Below are 18,441 nucleotides of genomic sequence, written 5' to 3' on the forward strand. Positions count from 1 at the left end.
AAATGTTTGAGGTTGTTTGGCCGAATGTTGAACAGTTGTGGACTCCTGAAACTCAAGCTTTATATACAATTCATTTGACCACTAAATCCACAAGTTTTTTTTTCATTTTCTCTCTGTTTATTTTCTTTTATTCCTTTCTGTTGAAGAGCATAGGCTCGAAATGTAAAGACTTTCTCACTTTCCCAAGTGTCAAACTAATACACCTGTTTGTTGTTCATACACCTGTCCTCGTCTTTTGTTTTTCTGTTAATTTCAACCATACATACCTGTGAAATGAAATTGGTTAGAAATTTTATTAATAATAAGACCATTATAAAAATTGAGACTAAATAACATAGATATTATTATCTATTCAATTATCAGGTTTTGAATATTAATTAAGGGGATTTAGAAGAACTTTTTATGAGAACATTCCTAGCAAAAAAAATTATTAATAAGCACACATATCAAAAGCCTTTCAAATATTTAAAAATACAATGGAAGGGAGGTAACCAAGATGAAAGTTCTTAGAATTAGGTTTTATTAAAATTTAGTATCCAAGAATGAAGTATTGTTTATATGGGACAATAATTTAGGCCAGTTAGGGGTAATATTTAAGTTAGCAAATTGAAAAATAAAATTAATTTAGACTATAGTGGATAAGGGGTAGACTAGATTTGTATTCCAAAAACTTATAATAGGATATCCCTAGTTTATTTATAATAGGTGAGGTAAGCTGTTATAAGAAAATATTTAATAATTACAATGCCATTCTTTAAAGTATTTAATGGTACGGGTGGCAAAGTGTATGCAAGGGAATGATATATCCTTCCAAACTCTTATATTGATCCACATATACACGCATACATGCTGTACACTACCAACACATGACACCTAATGGTTGTTTTGAACTCGTTGACAACTCATTTCTTTGGTTCCTAACCAGTCCTGGCATCCTATTTGTTGGTGAGCCTAGGTTCTATTGAACCCTGTAAATAGTCTGTCTCTCTGTGATAGGCTTCTTTCAGTTTCCATCTACCAAATCCACTCATAAGGCTTTGGTTGACCTGAGGCTTTAGTAGAAGACACTTGCCCGAGATGCCACACAGTGGGACTGAACCTGGAACCATGTGGTTGGGAAGCAAGCTTCTTACCTCACAGCCACACCTGTATGTATTTTGTCCAACTTGCAAACACCTTAACAACAATAACAACAACAACACTAATGATAAAACCAATTCGTTAGTTGTGTAAACATTCATTTAATCTCAATTTGAATCCAAAGATTAGAAATGACCAACAATAAAATAAAAAAAGAAAATAAATATAAATATGATTAGAAATAGATTAATGTAAAATAAATAAAACAACAAAACATGAAGGCCTTCCTAGTTTGACCATCACCCCTTACACCAATCCCTCTTGATCTGACACTGTGTACATGGCACTATCAACAACATCAACATCATCATCATCGTCATTGCCATTATATTTCTGAATGGCTTTGTCATTAAGTTATTTTTTGTCAATATACTTCACCCCTACACATACACACAGCTACACCCCACACCCATGTATACATACAAACACACAATCAAACATCGTCTCGTGCACACACACACACACACACACACACACACACACACACACACAGGACCACCGGGTACATATTTGTGTTGCTGTGATAATTCTTCTTCCTGTTGATTAATTCAGTAACAAAACACAACCAAACAACTTTGAAGTGTTTCTGCAGAAGAAACCAAAAAATCCTCAGATCTTTCTGCCATTTCTTGGGCCACAGTTGACACTTAATTCGTCTCAAGAGGCACCAATTCCTTGTTTCAGATGTAACTCCTTTCTTTAGGGACGAATTATCTGTCTGCAAACCATTCAAAGGTGACGTCTCATTCTTTCAGGAATTACCATTATCATTATTATTATTATTATTATTATTATATTATTATTATTATTATTATTATTATTATTATTATTATATGTTTCACTTTTGCTACAAGTTGACTCCAAGTCTCACCCAGGGACCTCAAGAGACAACAACTTAGAAGTTCATGTTGGTCTTATGCCTAGGGTGTCATATATTTGGTTTTGCACAAAGTATTGTTCTAGAGAATGTTTAAGAAAACAGAAAATTATGAGTTTGTTTTAAGATTTGAGATTACATAAACAGTATTTTATGTAGGATATGGGCAGTTCCCATGAGCACAATCTTTTGAATTTCTGCCATGTTGGGGTTTCCTGGTATCTGAACTAGGTAGGAATCAGCCCCTTTTGCTATCGTTCCTAGGGCACCTATGGCAACCAGTATTATTTTACTCTTGAGGTTCCACATTTTGCCAATTTTTATTTCAAGATCTTTATACTTGCTTTATTATTATTATTGTTATTTTTTTTTATTGATTTGCATTTTATTACTTCTTCCGACTGGGTCTGAACCTGAGATCTAAGGCATGTATATAATATTAAATGGAGAGAAACTTCCTGGAAGTGTGGACTCTTGATATCAACACAATTTTTTGAGTCTCATAGATTGTTGGTTTCCCAGGGACCTGGTCAAAAAATTCGTCAGTACTTTTCTTGATCCTTCTCTGGGCACCTACAACAACAGAGATGGTTTTTAATTGCCATATCTCAATCTCAAGGTCCTTATATTTTGACAGTTTCTCAAATTCCTTTGTTGAGACGTTTCTATCAGTAGATACTGTCATATCAATAAACAGGCATGTTTTTTGTCTTAGGTCTTTGATGACGATGTCTGGTCGGTTATCATTTATTATTATTATTGTTGTTTGTTGTTGTTGTTGTTGTTGCTTTTCTTTGGATTGTTATATTGGAGTGCTTGAAACTTAATGTCTTGATGAATTTTTTGTGTGTTTTGTATTCCCAAGATAAAGGAACTTGACCTATGATAATCTCTCATCCATTTTATTTTTGTTATATATACATATATATATATATACACACATACATACATACACACACACACACACACACACACATGGATATTTCTTTCATCTTCCTAAAGGGCAACACATTGATAATGTTACTTTTACACACATTTAAATACAAGTCAAAAGTCAATAATCTAAAATCAATCAATGATCACACACACACACACACACACACGCACACACGCACACACGCACACACACACACGCACACACACTTGTAATGTTAAAGAAAAGAAAAAAGAAAACAAAAAATGCCATGCAAAAAAAAAACTCAAATTTATTTTTAATTTTTGGTTTTGTTTCCTCCCAAAGAAATATTTGAAGAATTCTAAGAATGGCTCTTTTAATTGGAATATTGTTAATGTGTGTTGGCGTGACTAAGTTGACCTTTGTTAATGCTGGGGTGGACATTGGTCAAACATCAGTCCAAGAAATCAGTGGACAGCGAGTAGAGGTGGCCACCACAGGAAGACTGACCGACATCATTTATTTAGATGTTTATTCTTCAATAAAGGTGAGTTGAACAGGTTGGTCATACACACACACGCACACACACACACACACACACGCACACACATGCACACACACATGCACACACACACATGCACACACACACACACAGATATGCATTGGGTCTCACATATACACAATCAAACACACAAACACAGTATATCATAAAGTTACACGCACACATACAGTCTCACACACATACAAACACACTATCTCTTACACACATACACTCTTCTAAACACACACACCCACTTTCTACCTAATCAGCCTCTGTAATGACCACCCCTTCTCATGACTCAATATGGACTATATCAACGTATGTTTGTTTTGTTTTGATGTGTTAATCCATAAATGGCTCTCCCTCCTCCCATTTCTGTTGAGAGTAAAGAGAGAAAGAATTTATGATGTTCTGAGGGTGAACCCCAGGTCAGCTTTGATCACACAAACCTATAATCAAAGGATTTCCAATTATGACCTTCCTGCCTCTTTACAGACATGTTACATCTTAGTCATTATAATACAATGCATCCAGTCTTTAAGTAAATACTATGGTGTGATTTGAGGGGAATTTGGCTGCTATTTCATGGTTATGTTGGAAGATACTCATCCACGGTTCAGTACGGAGACATTTGAACCTTAAACCTTGAAATTTTAAAGCAAACTTCTTACCCACACAGCCAGGCTGGCAGTCGGTTCCTTCTATTTCGTTTTGTTTTTTCATTTGTCTCAATCATTTGACTGTGGCCATGCTGGAGCTCCACCTTGAAGTGATTTTCTCAAACTATTTGACTCAAGGACTGATTTTTTTAAGCCCCCCCACACACACACATGTGTATGTGTATGTATGTATGTATGTATACATATATATATATATATGTATATATATATATATATATGTATATATATATGTATATATATATATATATATATATATTATATATATATATATATATATGTATATATATGTATATATGTGTATGTGTATGTATATATATATATTATATATATATTTATATTCATATATAAATATCATTATCATAATCCTCATCACCATCATTATCATTGTACGTCCATTGTCCATATGCTGGCATGGGTTGGACTGTTTGACCAGGGCTGGTCAGCTGGAGGGCTGCACCAGACTCCAGTCTGATTCAGCATGGTTTTCTACAGCTGGATGTCCTTCCTAATGCCAACCACTCTGAGAGTGTAATGGGAGCTTTTACATTCCACCAGCATCAGCCATGACTACGATTTCACTTGGGTTGATGGGTTTTCTTCTCAAGCACTGCTCATAGCCAAAGGGGTCGGTCATTTGTCAGTGCCTCTGTGAGGCCCAGCACTTGAAAGGTGCTTTTCACGTGCCATTGCTCAATGCTCAAAAGGTGCCTTTTCATGTGCCACCCGCATTGGTGTCAGTTCTGTGACCCCAGCAAATATTTATACACACCCGCACTTAATTTTTAGAGAAGCATCACATATAGAGGCATCTAAGGGAAGAAGAAGACAGACAAGGCATTTAGTTGACCCTCGACCCTGGCAGAAAACCCTTGCTCATGGTTCTGTGCATTAGGCTTGAACCCAGATCCATGCGGTTAAGAAGCAAACGTCCCAACCCCTGTTGATGTGTCGACCTAATCAAGTATAATGAGAAATATTGACTTTGTTATTTTGGTGTTTATTTTATATATTTTGTCTTTTTTTTTTTGTTTTTGCTTGGTTTTTTGCTCTGCTTAGAAATTAAAATGTGAGAAAAATAAGATAATTCTCATTGGAAAAGATGATTCGTTGGGCCGCAACTGGACCGAAGGGCAGATTATTGTTGGTGGACCGAAATGGGAGTGCTTTCTAAATTCTCTGGACCCTGACCAGAAGGGAATCTATGGTGTAGTGACGCATGTCAGCTTTGCTAATCATCGTCGAATTAATGTATTCATGAAGAAAATAAGGTAAGGATACATTTTGAGTTATCTCCCTTTGTATTATAAAGATGAAATGTCAGCAGGGTCGACTTTTACTTTACATATCATTCTGGGACAGATGATGATGATGATGATGGTATATGAAATTTTAAAGTTAAATGTATTTTTATTCATTTTGCATTTACATACATACACACACACACACATACAAATTTAAAGTAAAGACTATTTGTAAGCATAATATGACAGTCCTCGTTGGGATGAATGCTACTATTGTTTCACCCCAGTAAACATCATCTCCAGCTGGTTATACGACACGATATCTGTGTCCTTATATTTTCAAACAGGGGAGTTCAGCATCCCCACTCAGCACAAAGCAATATCTGCGGTCCACTGCAGTTTCTGGGTTATTTCCCTACCTCTGCACAGAATAACTGCTCAGCTAAGGTGGCGCTGCTAAACACTTGTTTGAAAATATATATAAGTGACACACAATCACTTACCTGTTTAATATTTCTATTCATTAAGCCAGCAAGTATTTCCTCTGCTGCCACATTCTGAGTTCAAATTCCACCGAGGTCGACTTTGCTTTCATCCTTTCGGGGTTAATTAAATAAGTACCTTTGTCTGTCCTTGTTTGTCCCCTCTATGTTTAGCCCCTTGTGGGCAATAAAGAAATAAATATTTCTGTATTTATTTATTTATACAATTTTCCAATCTTTTTTGCACTATTTTTGATAAGTTCTTTGGATCTGTTTGAAAACACCACCACCTTCTCCATCCGTTCGAGACCATCCAACACCAAACAGTCAGCTTCCATTCAACCAACAACTCACCAAAACGCTTCTGTCGCATCACAAAATGTGGGAACTTTCCTCAACCGATTTTCAACCAGACCATTCCATCTGATCAAATTGAAGGACGGTGATGATTTAGTTAAGATTCTTGACGACGACTACAACAACAGCAACATTTCTGGAGCAAATATGGATCTATCGGTCAAGGTTTCAAACTGCGAAACAAGATCCAATATGGCTTTTGATATGTAAGTTGGTGGGGCAACCGTCTTTCTTGGCAATTTTCTCTGCTTGTATTTGAAAATTATTTATAATAATAACGAGTTCTTTATATAACGTGCTTAGATGCATTACAACTGCTCAAGTGTGTGTATTTGTGTATGTATGTATGTGTGTCATTATTCAATCTATTTCAAGATTTCTTGCCAATAAAGAAAGAGCCGGTTTCTAACCTGGATCTAAGGCTCCATTGGAATTTCAACATCAACAACAGGGTATTTTTGTTTATGTATGTATGTATGTATGTATGTATGTATGTATGTATGTATGTATGTATGTATGTATGTATGTAAGTATGTATGTATGTATGTATGTATGTGTGTATGTATGTATGTATGTAAGTATGTATGTATGTATGTATGTATGTATGTATGTATGTATGTATGTATGTGTGTATGTATGTATGTATGTAAGTATGTATGTATGTATGTATGTATGTAAGTATGTATGTATGTATATGTGTATGTATGTATGTATGTAAGTATGTATGTATGTATATGTGTATGTATGTATGTATGTAAGTATGTATGTATGTATGTATGTATGTATGTATGTGTGTATGTATGTATGTATGTAAGTATGTATGTATGTATGTATGTATGTATGTATGTATGTATGTATGTATGTATGTGTGTATGTATGTATGTATGTAAGTATGTATGTAAGTATGTATGTATGTATATGTGTATGTATGTATGTATGTATGTATGTATGTATGTATGTATGTATGTATGCAGTGGCAGACTGGCCAGGTTACTAGCTTGCCAAATGGTAAGCAGGCTCCTGTGCCATTAGAATCCATATATGAGGGCCCATGTTAGTATCCACTGGGTCCCATCCCTTCAACTTTGAGAATTTTTTTATTCACTCCTGGAAGAATGGATTAATTGTTTAACAAAAAAGAAAAATGAAATTAAAGTATTGTAGTTGTGGGTGGGCCCTCTTAGTCTCCTGGCAACCAATATTTTTAGACCCTGTCCACCACTGTATGTGTGTGTATGCATGTCTCTACATTCGTCTTTGTAAGAATCTATAATTTCTTTGTAGGGAGCTGATCATTGCTAAGGATCCGGAAGGAATAAGTCGTGTCAAATCCTTTTATAATCAGGTAGGGGCTACTCGATTTGAACTCTGAAAACACAACAAGGTACTTAACCAAGCAATCCCACACAGCCTCTCACAGCCCCACACAGCCTCACACAGCTCCACGTGCTATAACTGGACACCACAGCCATCTAACCATTGACTCTGCCTCTTACCACTCTAACCATCAAACTATAATTGGTTTCCAAGATCAGTGGTTAGAAAACTTAGAAGAAAGGACAGTGGCGTTGAGGACATATTCAAAGTCACTCGACACCATCAGTGTCTTTCCCAAAAATCGAAATAGAGAAACTGTTGGCAGAGCATCTTCCAACTATAAAGTTTATCTCTAGGGGTGTCAAGTATGCAATGGTATGGCTGCTATTTGACACCCCTGAGGTGGCTCACACGTTTTTGAGCCAGCCCTTGGAGGGCAAGGAGATTCTGTTTCTCCTCACTTATTGTGGGAAAAGTTGACAAGAACTTGGGTCTGTGGGTTGCCCCCTGGAATGGAACCCAAGTGGATAGAAGATACTATCTGCCAGCATGGCACAACCCGACATGGCACAATCAACGTACTTGAATGACACATTGAGCCTGGTCGGGCGCCGGCAAGGTGGAGAAAGTAAGAAGCTTAGTGCTTCATTCTGTATGGGCATAGGGCCCAGTGTGGAAAAAAGCAAGAGGCTTAGTGCCTCATTTGCAAGGACTTTGTGTCCCATTGAACTATAGTAAGTGGTTTATAATGATCTGAAGAGCTAGCCTTCTTTATGTGTATTACCTTGTAACAGTACTCTTTTACTTGTTTCAGTCATTTGACTGCGGCTATGCTGGAGCACCGCCTTTAATTGAGCAACTCAACCCCGGGACTTATTCTTTGTAAGCCCAGTACTTATTCTATCGGTCTCTTTTGCTGAACCGCTAAGTGACGGGGATGTAAACACACCAGCATCGGTGGTCAAGCAATGCTAGGGGGACAAACACAGACACACAAACACACACACACACACACACACACACACACACACACACACACACACACCACACACACACACACACACACACACACACACACACACATATATATATATATATATACATATATACGACGGGCTTCTTTCAGTTTCCGTCTACCAAATCCACTCACAAGGCATTGGTCAGCCCGAGGCTATAGTAGAAGACACTTGCCCAAGATGCCACGCAGTGGGACTGAACCTGGAACCATGTGGTTGGTAAACAAGCTTCTTACCACACAGCCACTCCTGCGCCTATAACCTTAATTTGTTTTTATAAAACAGAAAAAAGGAACAATGTTTTTGGGAAGCATCGATCGGCAGGCATCGTCTGCTTCCCTCATCAGCATCATTATTTTACTCATCATTCACTTCATTTGTGTTGTTGTCCAGCCCACATTTGCTTCCATCTATGTAATCCCTCTTTGGCAAATTTGATGAAATAAAGAAGCCTGCTTCCCAGCCACATGGTTCTAGGTTCAGTCCCACTGCATGGCACTTTAGGCAAGTGTCTTCTAATATAGCCTCAAGCCAACCAAAGCCTTCTGAGTGGATCTGGTAGATGGAAATTGAAAGGGACCCACCATGCATATATGTGCATGCGTGTGTGTGTGTGTGTTTAATGAAATAATCGGAATGCTAAATGGATGATATTTCTTTTGATTTTTAAAACCATTTTCTCAGGTGAATGTCAGTTTGAAGTCATTACTGGAATTAAAGACAGAGATATTCAACAAGACTGCTGTGAAGAACATCCTGAATGGATTCCAACCAAATTCCCAAGAATTCTTAACTGTTCCGTTAACCAATTCATCTGGTCTGCCATCAATAGTTCTTCAAATAACTGTCCAACCGGAATCAAGTCTCAACTTCAATGTTTTTGCTGCTCCTGGAAGAAGTCATGTGACCACAGTGGTAAAGTCCGCGGCAGATTACACAACAGGTAAGGGGTGATGTGGGGGACAAATGTTCATCATATTTATTGTTGTTGTGGTTGTTATTGAGTATCGAAGTGACACGGGTACAAATATATGGAGCTCAATATACCCATGTTGACTACCCGTCTGATAAGGGTGCACAAGGCAGATGCATCACAACCACGTATGCAAGATAAACTGCACATGGCCATGCAGGTGAGGCCCAGTTACAATTGGGTGGGGGTTTGAGTAGCTCATCTCACTAAAAAAGTCCCTGAATAAGGTTTGTTTAAAGAGGATGAACAAAACACATCTTTCCTGGGGCAGCGAGATGGCAGAACCGTTAACACGCCGGGCGAAATGCGTAGTCGTATTTCGTCTGCCGTTACGTTCTGAGTTCAAATTCCGCCGAGGTCGACTTTGCCTTTCATCCTTTCGGGGTCGATAAATTAAGTACCAGTTACGCACTGGGGGGGGCGATATAATCAACTTAATCCATCTGTCTGTCCTTGTTTGTCTCCTCTGTGTTTAGCCCCTTGTGGGCAGTAAAGAAATAGGTATTTCACCCATCGCTACATTCTGAGTTCAAATTCTGCCAAGGTCAACTTTGTCTTTCATTCCTTTGGAGTTGAATGAATAAGTACCAGTTATTCACTGAGGTCGATAAAATCAACTTAATCCCCTCCCTCAAGCTGCCCTTGTGGCAAAAATTTCAAATCCTCATTATTATTATTTACCATCATTGCCATGTCATCATCGGCGTCATCATCATCACCCTCTTTTAGTGTCCATCTTCCCTGCGAGCATAGCTTGGATAGTTTGACAAGTTTCTGTAAGTCAGAGTGAGTTCAACTTCTGCTGAGGTCGACTTTGTCTTTCATCCTTTTGTGGGGTCAATAAAATAAGTACCAGTTGCGAAATGGGGTCGATGTAATCATTTTAGTCCCTCCCCTGAACTTGTTGGCCTTGCACCAAAAATTTGAAGCCAATATCTTGTTGCGTCTTGGGACAATCATTATGCCAACAATAACACATGCACCGATTCAAATTCATTTCTTTCTTATCATTATTATCATTAGTCAATTGGCTAATTATTTAAGCAACTAATAGATTGTTTGATTAATCATTCAGTTGACTGATTAATCAGTTGTGTCAGTCAAAACCTCATGACATCTTCATTGACAAAAGCAGATCTGGAGTAAAGGGGAAAGTCATTGAAGAGGTTATGATTACGGCAAAAGGACTTTGATAAACACAACTGATTAATTAATCAGCTAAATGATTAATTGAACAATCTATTAATTAATTGATTAAATGATTAACCAATTGAAAAATAGTGTTAAAAGACCTGAAATTGAACCAGTGTGTGTACTTATTATTATTAGTGTGATGACCCTCCCAAGATACAACAAAATCTGTTTCAACACATGAATTCAAATCAAGAATCTTGAAAATTAAATACAAAACCAAAATAATTATTCTCAGCTTCTCTCTGGTTGTTTTAATGGCAGTGATGGAGTACGAGAACGGTAACAGAAGCAGACAAGAGGTGAAAGTTACCGATTGGCAATTAAGTAATGAAACCCGGGTACAGGCTGATGCGCAACAGGACATGAAGATGCTGATGCAGTTCTCACATCGGGTTAGTATATCTGTGCATGTGTGTGTGTATACGTATATATATATATATAGACATAGCAACATATACATACATACATACATACATACATACATACATACATACATACATACATACATATCCCTCTCTCTCTTTTGGAGAGGCACTGAGCAGCTATACGCACACATACACACATGGCAGTAACTTCCACCTACCGAATTCAATCACAAAGCTCCAGTCGGCTCGGGGCTATAGTGGAAGACACCTACCCAAAGTGCCACACAGTGGGAATGAACCCGAAACATATATATGTATATATACACAGAAGGGTATTGAAAAAGTTCCTGGTTTTAAGGATATCACAAAACGCCTGGTTGAAGGCCCAACCTTCTGAGTTCTTTTACAGGGCTTAGAAAAATTGAAGGACCACAGCAATAAGTGTGTGAATCTGAGAGGGGAATATGTTGGATAAAAGCAGAATTAACTGATTCTCCTCTATTTTCTTTTATCCAAAACCAAGAACTTTTCTTTTCTCGTCATATATATATATATATATATATATATACATATATATACACACACACACACACACACACACATACATACACACATAGACATGCACACATACACAGACGCACATGTACACTCACACACATACACACACACTTATATGTATATATGTTTGTGTGTACAGGTTATTTTTCGCTTGTTACTTCCAGTTGAAATTCACAGCTCACCTTGGTCTGTTCATGGACAAGATGTACCCGCTTCACACCTTTCCAATAGAGATCAGGTAAATATCTGCAACAAATCTTTACATTTCTTGGGTCAGTGAGTGTGTGTGTGTGTGTGTGTGTGTGTGTGTGTGTGTGTGTGTGTATGCATGTGTGTGTGTATGTTATTGTGTGTTTTTATACATGCAAAGCATTTCCTGCAAGGAATGGCAAACAGAACCTTCTTTTCTTTTCCACAGTTCTAACCCTAATGTTGAAGTAGAATCCAAAGCCGCTGGGCCGGTTCGCTCCACAAAGATCACATCAAAGCTGTCTGCATCCGTAGCCACCACATTCGTTGCTCCACAACACGATGATAACTCTACAGAAACCAACATGTAAGTAACATGCATACACACACACACACACACACACACACACATATATACACACACACACACACACACACATATATATATATATATATACACTCACACACACATATATACACACACACACATATATATATACACACACACATATATATACACACACACACTCATACACACCTACATACATACATACATACATACCAACATACATACATACATACATACATACATACATATGTATTTGTGTGTCTGTGTTTGTTCCTTACCATCACTTGACAAGTGACGTTGGTTTGTTTAAATCCCTGTAACCTAGCGGTTCAGCAAAAGCCACCAATAGAATAAGTACTAGGCTTACAAAGAATAAGTCCTGGGGTCAATTTGTTCAACTAAAGGCAGTGTTCCAGCATGGCTGCAGTCAAATGACTGAAACAACTAAAAAAATACACACTTACACACACACACACACACACACACACACACACACGTGCATATATTTATGACCAAAAGAGCATCATCGCAAATACAAGAGTCTGAAATGGCATTCCTCCAAAGAGTCTCTGGAGTAACATTGATGGAGGCGGGGAGGTGTATAGCTCAGAGATGAGGGTGTCTCTCTAGGTCAAACTGCTGCTTCTCTGTACTGAGAGGTCAGAGGTCAAGAACTTAGAGTATGTGGAATGAGAATGTCACAGGAAAGAATCACAAGACCGATTCTTCAAGCGAAGCCAACTGACCGGAGAACCAGAGGTGGGCCAAGAAAGATGGTTGGATAAATAAGCATTATATTTGACAAAAATCTGAATGCTAAAAAATTAACCCTTTCGTTACCGTATTTCTGTTGAGATGCTCTGCGTTTCTTTCAATTAATTTTAAATATAACAAAGAATTTACTAAAATAACTTAGTTATCATTAAGCTAGTGTTAGGAATGTAAATTGTGACTAAGGTTTGGTGGAAGATTTTAATTGAAAACTTATGAAAACAGGACATTTGTACTCAGAACCAGAACCGGTTTCAGCCGGGTTGATAACGAAAGGGTTAAGGAAGATTTCGTTGCTATTTCAAGGAATTGTCTCTTGAGAATGTCCACTGGAAGAATTCAGGATTAATTCAAAACAATGGGACTAAATAAGCATTATATTCGACAGAATAATCTAAAAGTTAAACAGTTAAGAGAATCAATATGTTTACGATTGTTTGTTTTGGTTTTTATTATATATTTGGTGTTATATTTTATATTTTGTTGTTGCAGAGAACAACAAAAAATAGAATCTCAAGAAGTGACAATCGGTGAACAAATTTTGTTACATTTGGAAACAGCAGAATGCCATCGCAATGGTAAAACTGAAACTGACCAATCAGTGAAGATGACAGATATATGTGCTGCCACCTATAGCAGAAATACCAACAAGAAAAGTAATTTAAAAAAGTAAACACCATTCCTCATTATTTCTCATTCTCTTTTCTCTCTCAGATTTGTTTTTACATGATTTTTGTCCTTGGGGAGCAACTGATATTCCCTATTTGCGGACCCCTAGAAAGAATGAAAAAGGGCTAATATTTCCTCCAGACTCTGTTTTTGTTACATTAATTCAAACCTTAAAGAATCTCTCTAAACACATGACCATGATGCTCCCTCACTATGCCTGTTCATGGTCAGAGATGCACCTATTGTCAGCCACTAAGGGAAATGCTCAAGTGGTCACAGTCAAGCATATGACAAGCAAATCTGTGGCATTAAGTGGAATATTTGCTATAACAATATTTATGCTTCAGCAACTCAACACTGAATCTGTCTGAAATGTAATGGAAAATCGGTCAGTTTCAAGACATTGATGTCCAGGTCACAAAAGCAAACTTTGAAGGGAATGGTGGACATTTCCTTTGATTCCTAAATAGAAGCAAATAGGAAATATCAATTACTTATCAAAGACAAAAAAAGGCCCCCTTATTGTAACCCCTGGTACCCCTTTATTACCTTTATTACAATCTTTAATAGCTCCTTACTATAACATTTAATAACCCCTAATATCCCTTTATTATAGCCTCTGATAACACCTTATTATAATCCCCAGTACCCTCTTATTGTAACTCCTGGTACCCCTTTATTACAATCTTTAATAGCCCCTTATTATAACATTTAATAACCCCTTATTATAACCCCCAGTAACATCTTATTTTAACCCCAATACCTTATTAATATTCCTTTATTACCTCCATTATAACTCCTAATTGACCCTTATTATAACTCCAAATATGTCACCTTTAATTCATTAAACATGCATTGCATAAGATAGCCTAAGGGACATGATGCCTAATTAATTAAACCCACATTGGCTAATGTAGCCAAGGTACACAATGCCTAAGCTGAAATTCTGATCCTAAACAACAACAACAACAACAACAGCAGCATCAGCATCCCTCTCCATTCTGCTTTGTTCTTATTTTCAGTCTGATTTACCTTCTTGGAGATGACATTGTCTTCATGTCAGAACTAACAAATGGAACCTGGTGCCAACAACAAGGAAGAAAGTGTCAGGGTTGTTTCAGACATTCAGTGAAGAATTCCAAGACAAACCAATGTCCTGATAGACTGGTGACACCAAGACTGGCTTTGCGACTCTCAAAACTTGTCCTCATGTCCAGGCTTACCTGGCCAAACAGTAAGACCAATAAGTATTTATATTTTTTCTCTTTTTTTTAATGTTTGTTTTAATTGGTGCACCGAAATGACTCCTTGGACAAACGTCTGCTGCCAGACCCTTCATTCACCAATATCTTGGAAATGGAATTTGGTAAACAGAAATAATGTAAGAGTGCAGTGAATATGAGCTGTCTTGGTTAATGGTTAAAGCATTCAACCAGTATCGAAAGGGTACAGGGTTCAGTTCCCCCTAGCCACCTAATGGCAACTTTTTTCTGTCTTGTAACGGTAAAAACCCAATCTTCCTCTGCTGTTTTCCACTGTGTTCAAAATTTACTTTCTCGTCCATAAAAAACCAACACATTTGCTGCTTCCAAAGTTTGTTTATAAAATATATGATGATGATGATGATGATGATGTGTGTGTGTGTGTGTGTGTGTGTGTAATGAAATGAATAATAACAAACGATGCATAATTGTCAGCTCGTTACAGCTGTTTCTCACATAAACTTTTAATAGAAGAATGAAACGATTACATCATTATAAAGGCCGTAATCATCAGATGAGAAGTAAATTGTGACAAAACAAAGAAACATCCCAAGAATGCAACCATCCGAACGTGATTGTTGCCAGGTCTGCCTCACTGGCTCCTGTGCTGGTGGCACGTGAAAAGCACCAACCAAGCATGACCGATGCCAGTATCCTCTGACTGGTTCCTATGCCAGTGGCACGTGAAAAGCACCATACGAACGTGATCATTGCCAGGACCACCCAGCTGCCTCCTGTGCCAGTGGCATGTAAAAAGCACCCACTACACTCTCGGAGTGGTTGGCATTAGGAAAGGCGTCCAGCTGTAGAAACTCTGCCAGACCAGATTGGAGCCTGGTGCAGCTGCTGGCTCTCCAGACATCAGTTAAACTGCCCAACCCATCATCATCATCATCATCATTGTTTAACATCCGTTCTCCATGCTAGCATGGGTTGGACAGTTCGACTGGGGTCTGGGAAGCCAGGAGGCTGCACCAGGCCCAATCTGATCTGGCAGTGTTTCTACAGCTGGGTGCTCTTCCTAATGCCAACCACTCCATGAGTGTAGTGGGTGCTTTTTACGTGCCACCTGCACAGGTGCCAGGCGAGGCTGGCAACGGCCACGGTCGGATTGGTGCATTTTACATGCCACCGGCACGGAAGCCAGTCTAGGCGGCGCTGGCATCGGCCACCTTCAGATGGTGCTGTTTACATGCCAAAACAAATGCTCAATTTACCTGGCCTCTTGTGTTCATGAAAAACAGATGCTTGATTTGTTTGGCCTCTTGTGTTCGTGAAAAACAGATGCTCAGAGTTTACAAGTTAATCCATAAGCAGTGCGGAGCGTTTCATAAGTTACTTTAGTGTTTTTGCCCAGTTTAACGCAAAACTTTATTGCATTACGAGCTTCCATAGTGTGTTCTTGTTCAAGCTGCATTCTGCTAAACTCGTCAGCCATGATAAGCAATGTTTAGCAAGGTGTGTCTGGGGTGCTGCTACAGCCATCTCCTTCCATCTGGAATATCAAAAGTTGCCGGGTCAGATTATTGGATTTGATATAAAGAAAATGAGAGACTAAAATTACAAAAATCTAGGACTGTTAGAACTGCTGCCTCTCCTAAAAGAGAGGAAGGCACCTCTTATGTGTATGTATGTATAATTGTATGTATGTATGTGTATGTATGTATGTATGTATGTATGTATGTATGTATGTATGTATGTATGTATATGTGTATATGTATGTATGTGTATGTATGTATGTTTAAGTGTATGTATATGTATGTATGACAATATTTTGTCTTTTGCAGGGAAGTTGATTGTCCTGAAATCCTGGACCGAAGCTCCACCAGCAAACCCCGCTCAGTTACCAAAGAATAAAAAGGATTCTTTGTTCTTTGAAGAAGCCAGAGCAATACAGATCGGAATAAGTAAACCCATTGACGCTAACCCTAACCCAAACAAGGGGTTGACGTTGGATAAAAGCCCCACCACCCTCGATGCGTTGGGTAAACTTGCCCTCTGTGCCGACTTCCAATACGTCCGACAAGTGAAAACCGATGCTTACTTAGAACTGGCCGTTTGTATGAAGGAAGCCCCTGGAAAATCTGATTCCAGTTCAGAGACTGAGGAGGAAATCTCAGACAAGAAAATGTTTATGACTTCAATGAATGCCACAAGTAAGATAAGATATTTCATTGAAAAAAACCTCTCTTTTCAGTCTCAGGCCATCAAAATAATCCTCTCACCTCTAATCATTATCAACATTACGGTTAATTTCAGCTTTCCTGTAAATGCCACTTATAACCCCCACCCCACCCCTCCCTGGGACACTCCTCTCTCCCTTTCACTCTCCCCTCCCCCATACTCATATTTACCATCTCCTCTGCTAAGGCGGCGAGCTGGCAGAAACGTTAGCACACCAGGCGAAATGCTTAGCAGTATTTCGTCTGCCGTTACGTTCTGAGTTCAAATTCCGCCGAGGTCGACTTTGCCCTTCATCCTTTCGGGGTCAATAAATTAAATACCAGTTACGCACTGGGGTCGATATAATCGACTTAATCCGTTTGTCCCCTCTATGTTTAGCCCCTTGTGGGTAGTAAAGAAATAGGTACCATCTCCACTGTTCACCTCTATCCCCACAGGTACAGGCAAGGCTCTGTGGTAAGAAGTTTGCTTCCCAACCACATAGTTCTGGTTTCAGTCCCACTGCATGGCACCTTCGGTGTCTTTCACCATAGCCTTGGACTGACCAAATCCTTGTGAGCGGAGTTGATTGATGGAAACTGACAGAAGCTTGTCATATGTGTGTGTCTGTCTGTCTGTCTTTGTGTCTATGCCTGACAACTGGTGTTGGTGTGTTTACATCCTCATGACTTAGCGGTTCAACAAAAGACACTGATAGAATAAGTACCAAGCTTAAAATATATATATTGGCATCAGTTCATTTGATTAAAATTTCTTTAAGGAGTGCCCCAGCATGGTCGCAGTTTAATGACTGAAACAAGTAAAATATAAAGGATCCAACACCTTCCTCTCACATCCCTGTGAGCCTACTCACCCACCCATTCTTCTTCATCCACCCTTATTGTCTTTTATACACCCCTTCCGACACCTTGAAAACTCACCCTGACATCTCATCATCATCGCATTTATCTCCCTTCCCAACCATTCTGCCCACCCTTAAATAATGTGAGGGAGCCATGTGCCTCCCACCCAGCAAGACAACTATCCACACCCCTTTATCATACCCTGACCTCTCTATACCTGGCACAAAGCCACCTCCCTTCCTACCAATCCCACACCCCTCTGACAAGCGGCCTTTCTCTTGCAAAGTTAATTGGTGACTACCCCCCCACCCCCCACCCACAAAATACACCCGGTTCACTCTGTAAAGTGGTTGGCATTTGGAAGGGCTTCCAGTCGTAGAAGCCAAAAGAGGTGACTGGAGCCTGGTGAGGTCTTCTCGCTGGCTGGAGTCTTTCAAATAGTTTGGTCCCTGCCAGCAGGGAAGAGGGACTTTAAATGAAGAGGATGACAAGGACAATGAGGACGATGTTGACAACAACGATGATGATGATGATGATGA

General features: G+C 38.7%; 1 protein-coding gene across 1 annotated transcript in view; it reads left to right on the forward strand.

Annotated features, from left to right (window-relative positions):
• The first annotated feature begins 1,213 nt into the window (after positions 1-1,213).
• LOC115224777 overlaps positions 1,214-18,441 on the forward strand; it is a 32,925-nt gene continuing 15,697 nt past the window's right edge. Inside the window, 12 exon segments of the mRNA XM_029795687.2 lie at positions 1,214-1,875; positions 3,258-3,459; positions 5,190-5,401; positions 6,117-6,419; positions 7,498-7,558; positions 9,231-9,489; positions 10,975-11,105; positions 11,801-11,874; positions 12,055-12,192; positions 13,438-13,614; positions 14,637-14,848; positions 16,664-17,032. Coding sequence (XP_029651547.1) covers positions 3,280-3,459; positions 5,190-5,401; positions 6,117-6,419; positions 7,498-7,558; positions 9,231-9,489; positions 10,975-11,105; positions 11,801-11,874; positions 12,055-12,192; positions 13,438-13,614; positions 14,637-14,848; positions 16,664-17,032 — 2,116 coding nt within the window. The 5' untranslated portion in view covers positions 1,214-1,875; positions 3,258-3,279.

This window comes from Octopus sinensis, linkage group LG26, assembly GCF_006345805.1.
Source record: "Octopus sinensis linkage group LG26, ASM634580v1, whole genome shotgun sequence".
Classification (NCBI taxonomy): Eukaryota; Metazoa; Mollusca; class Cephalopoda; order Octopoda; family Octopodidae; genus Octopus; species Octopus sinensis.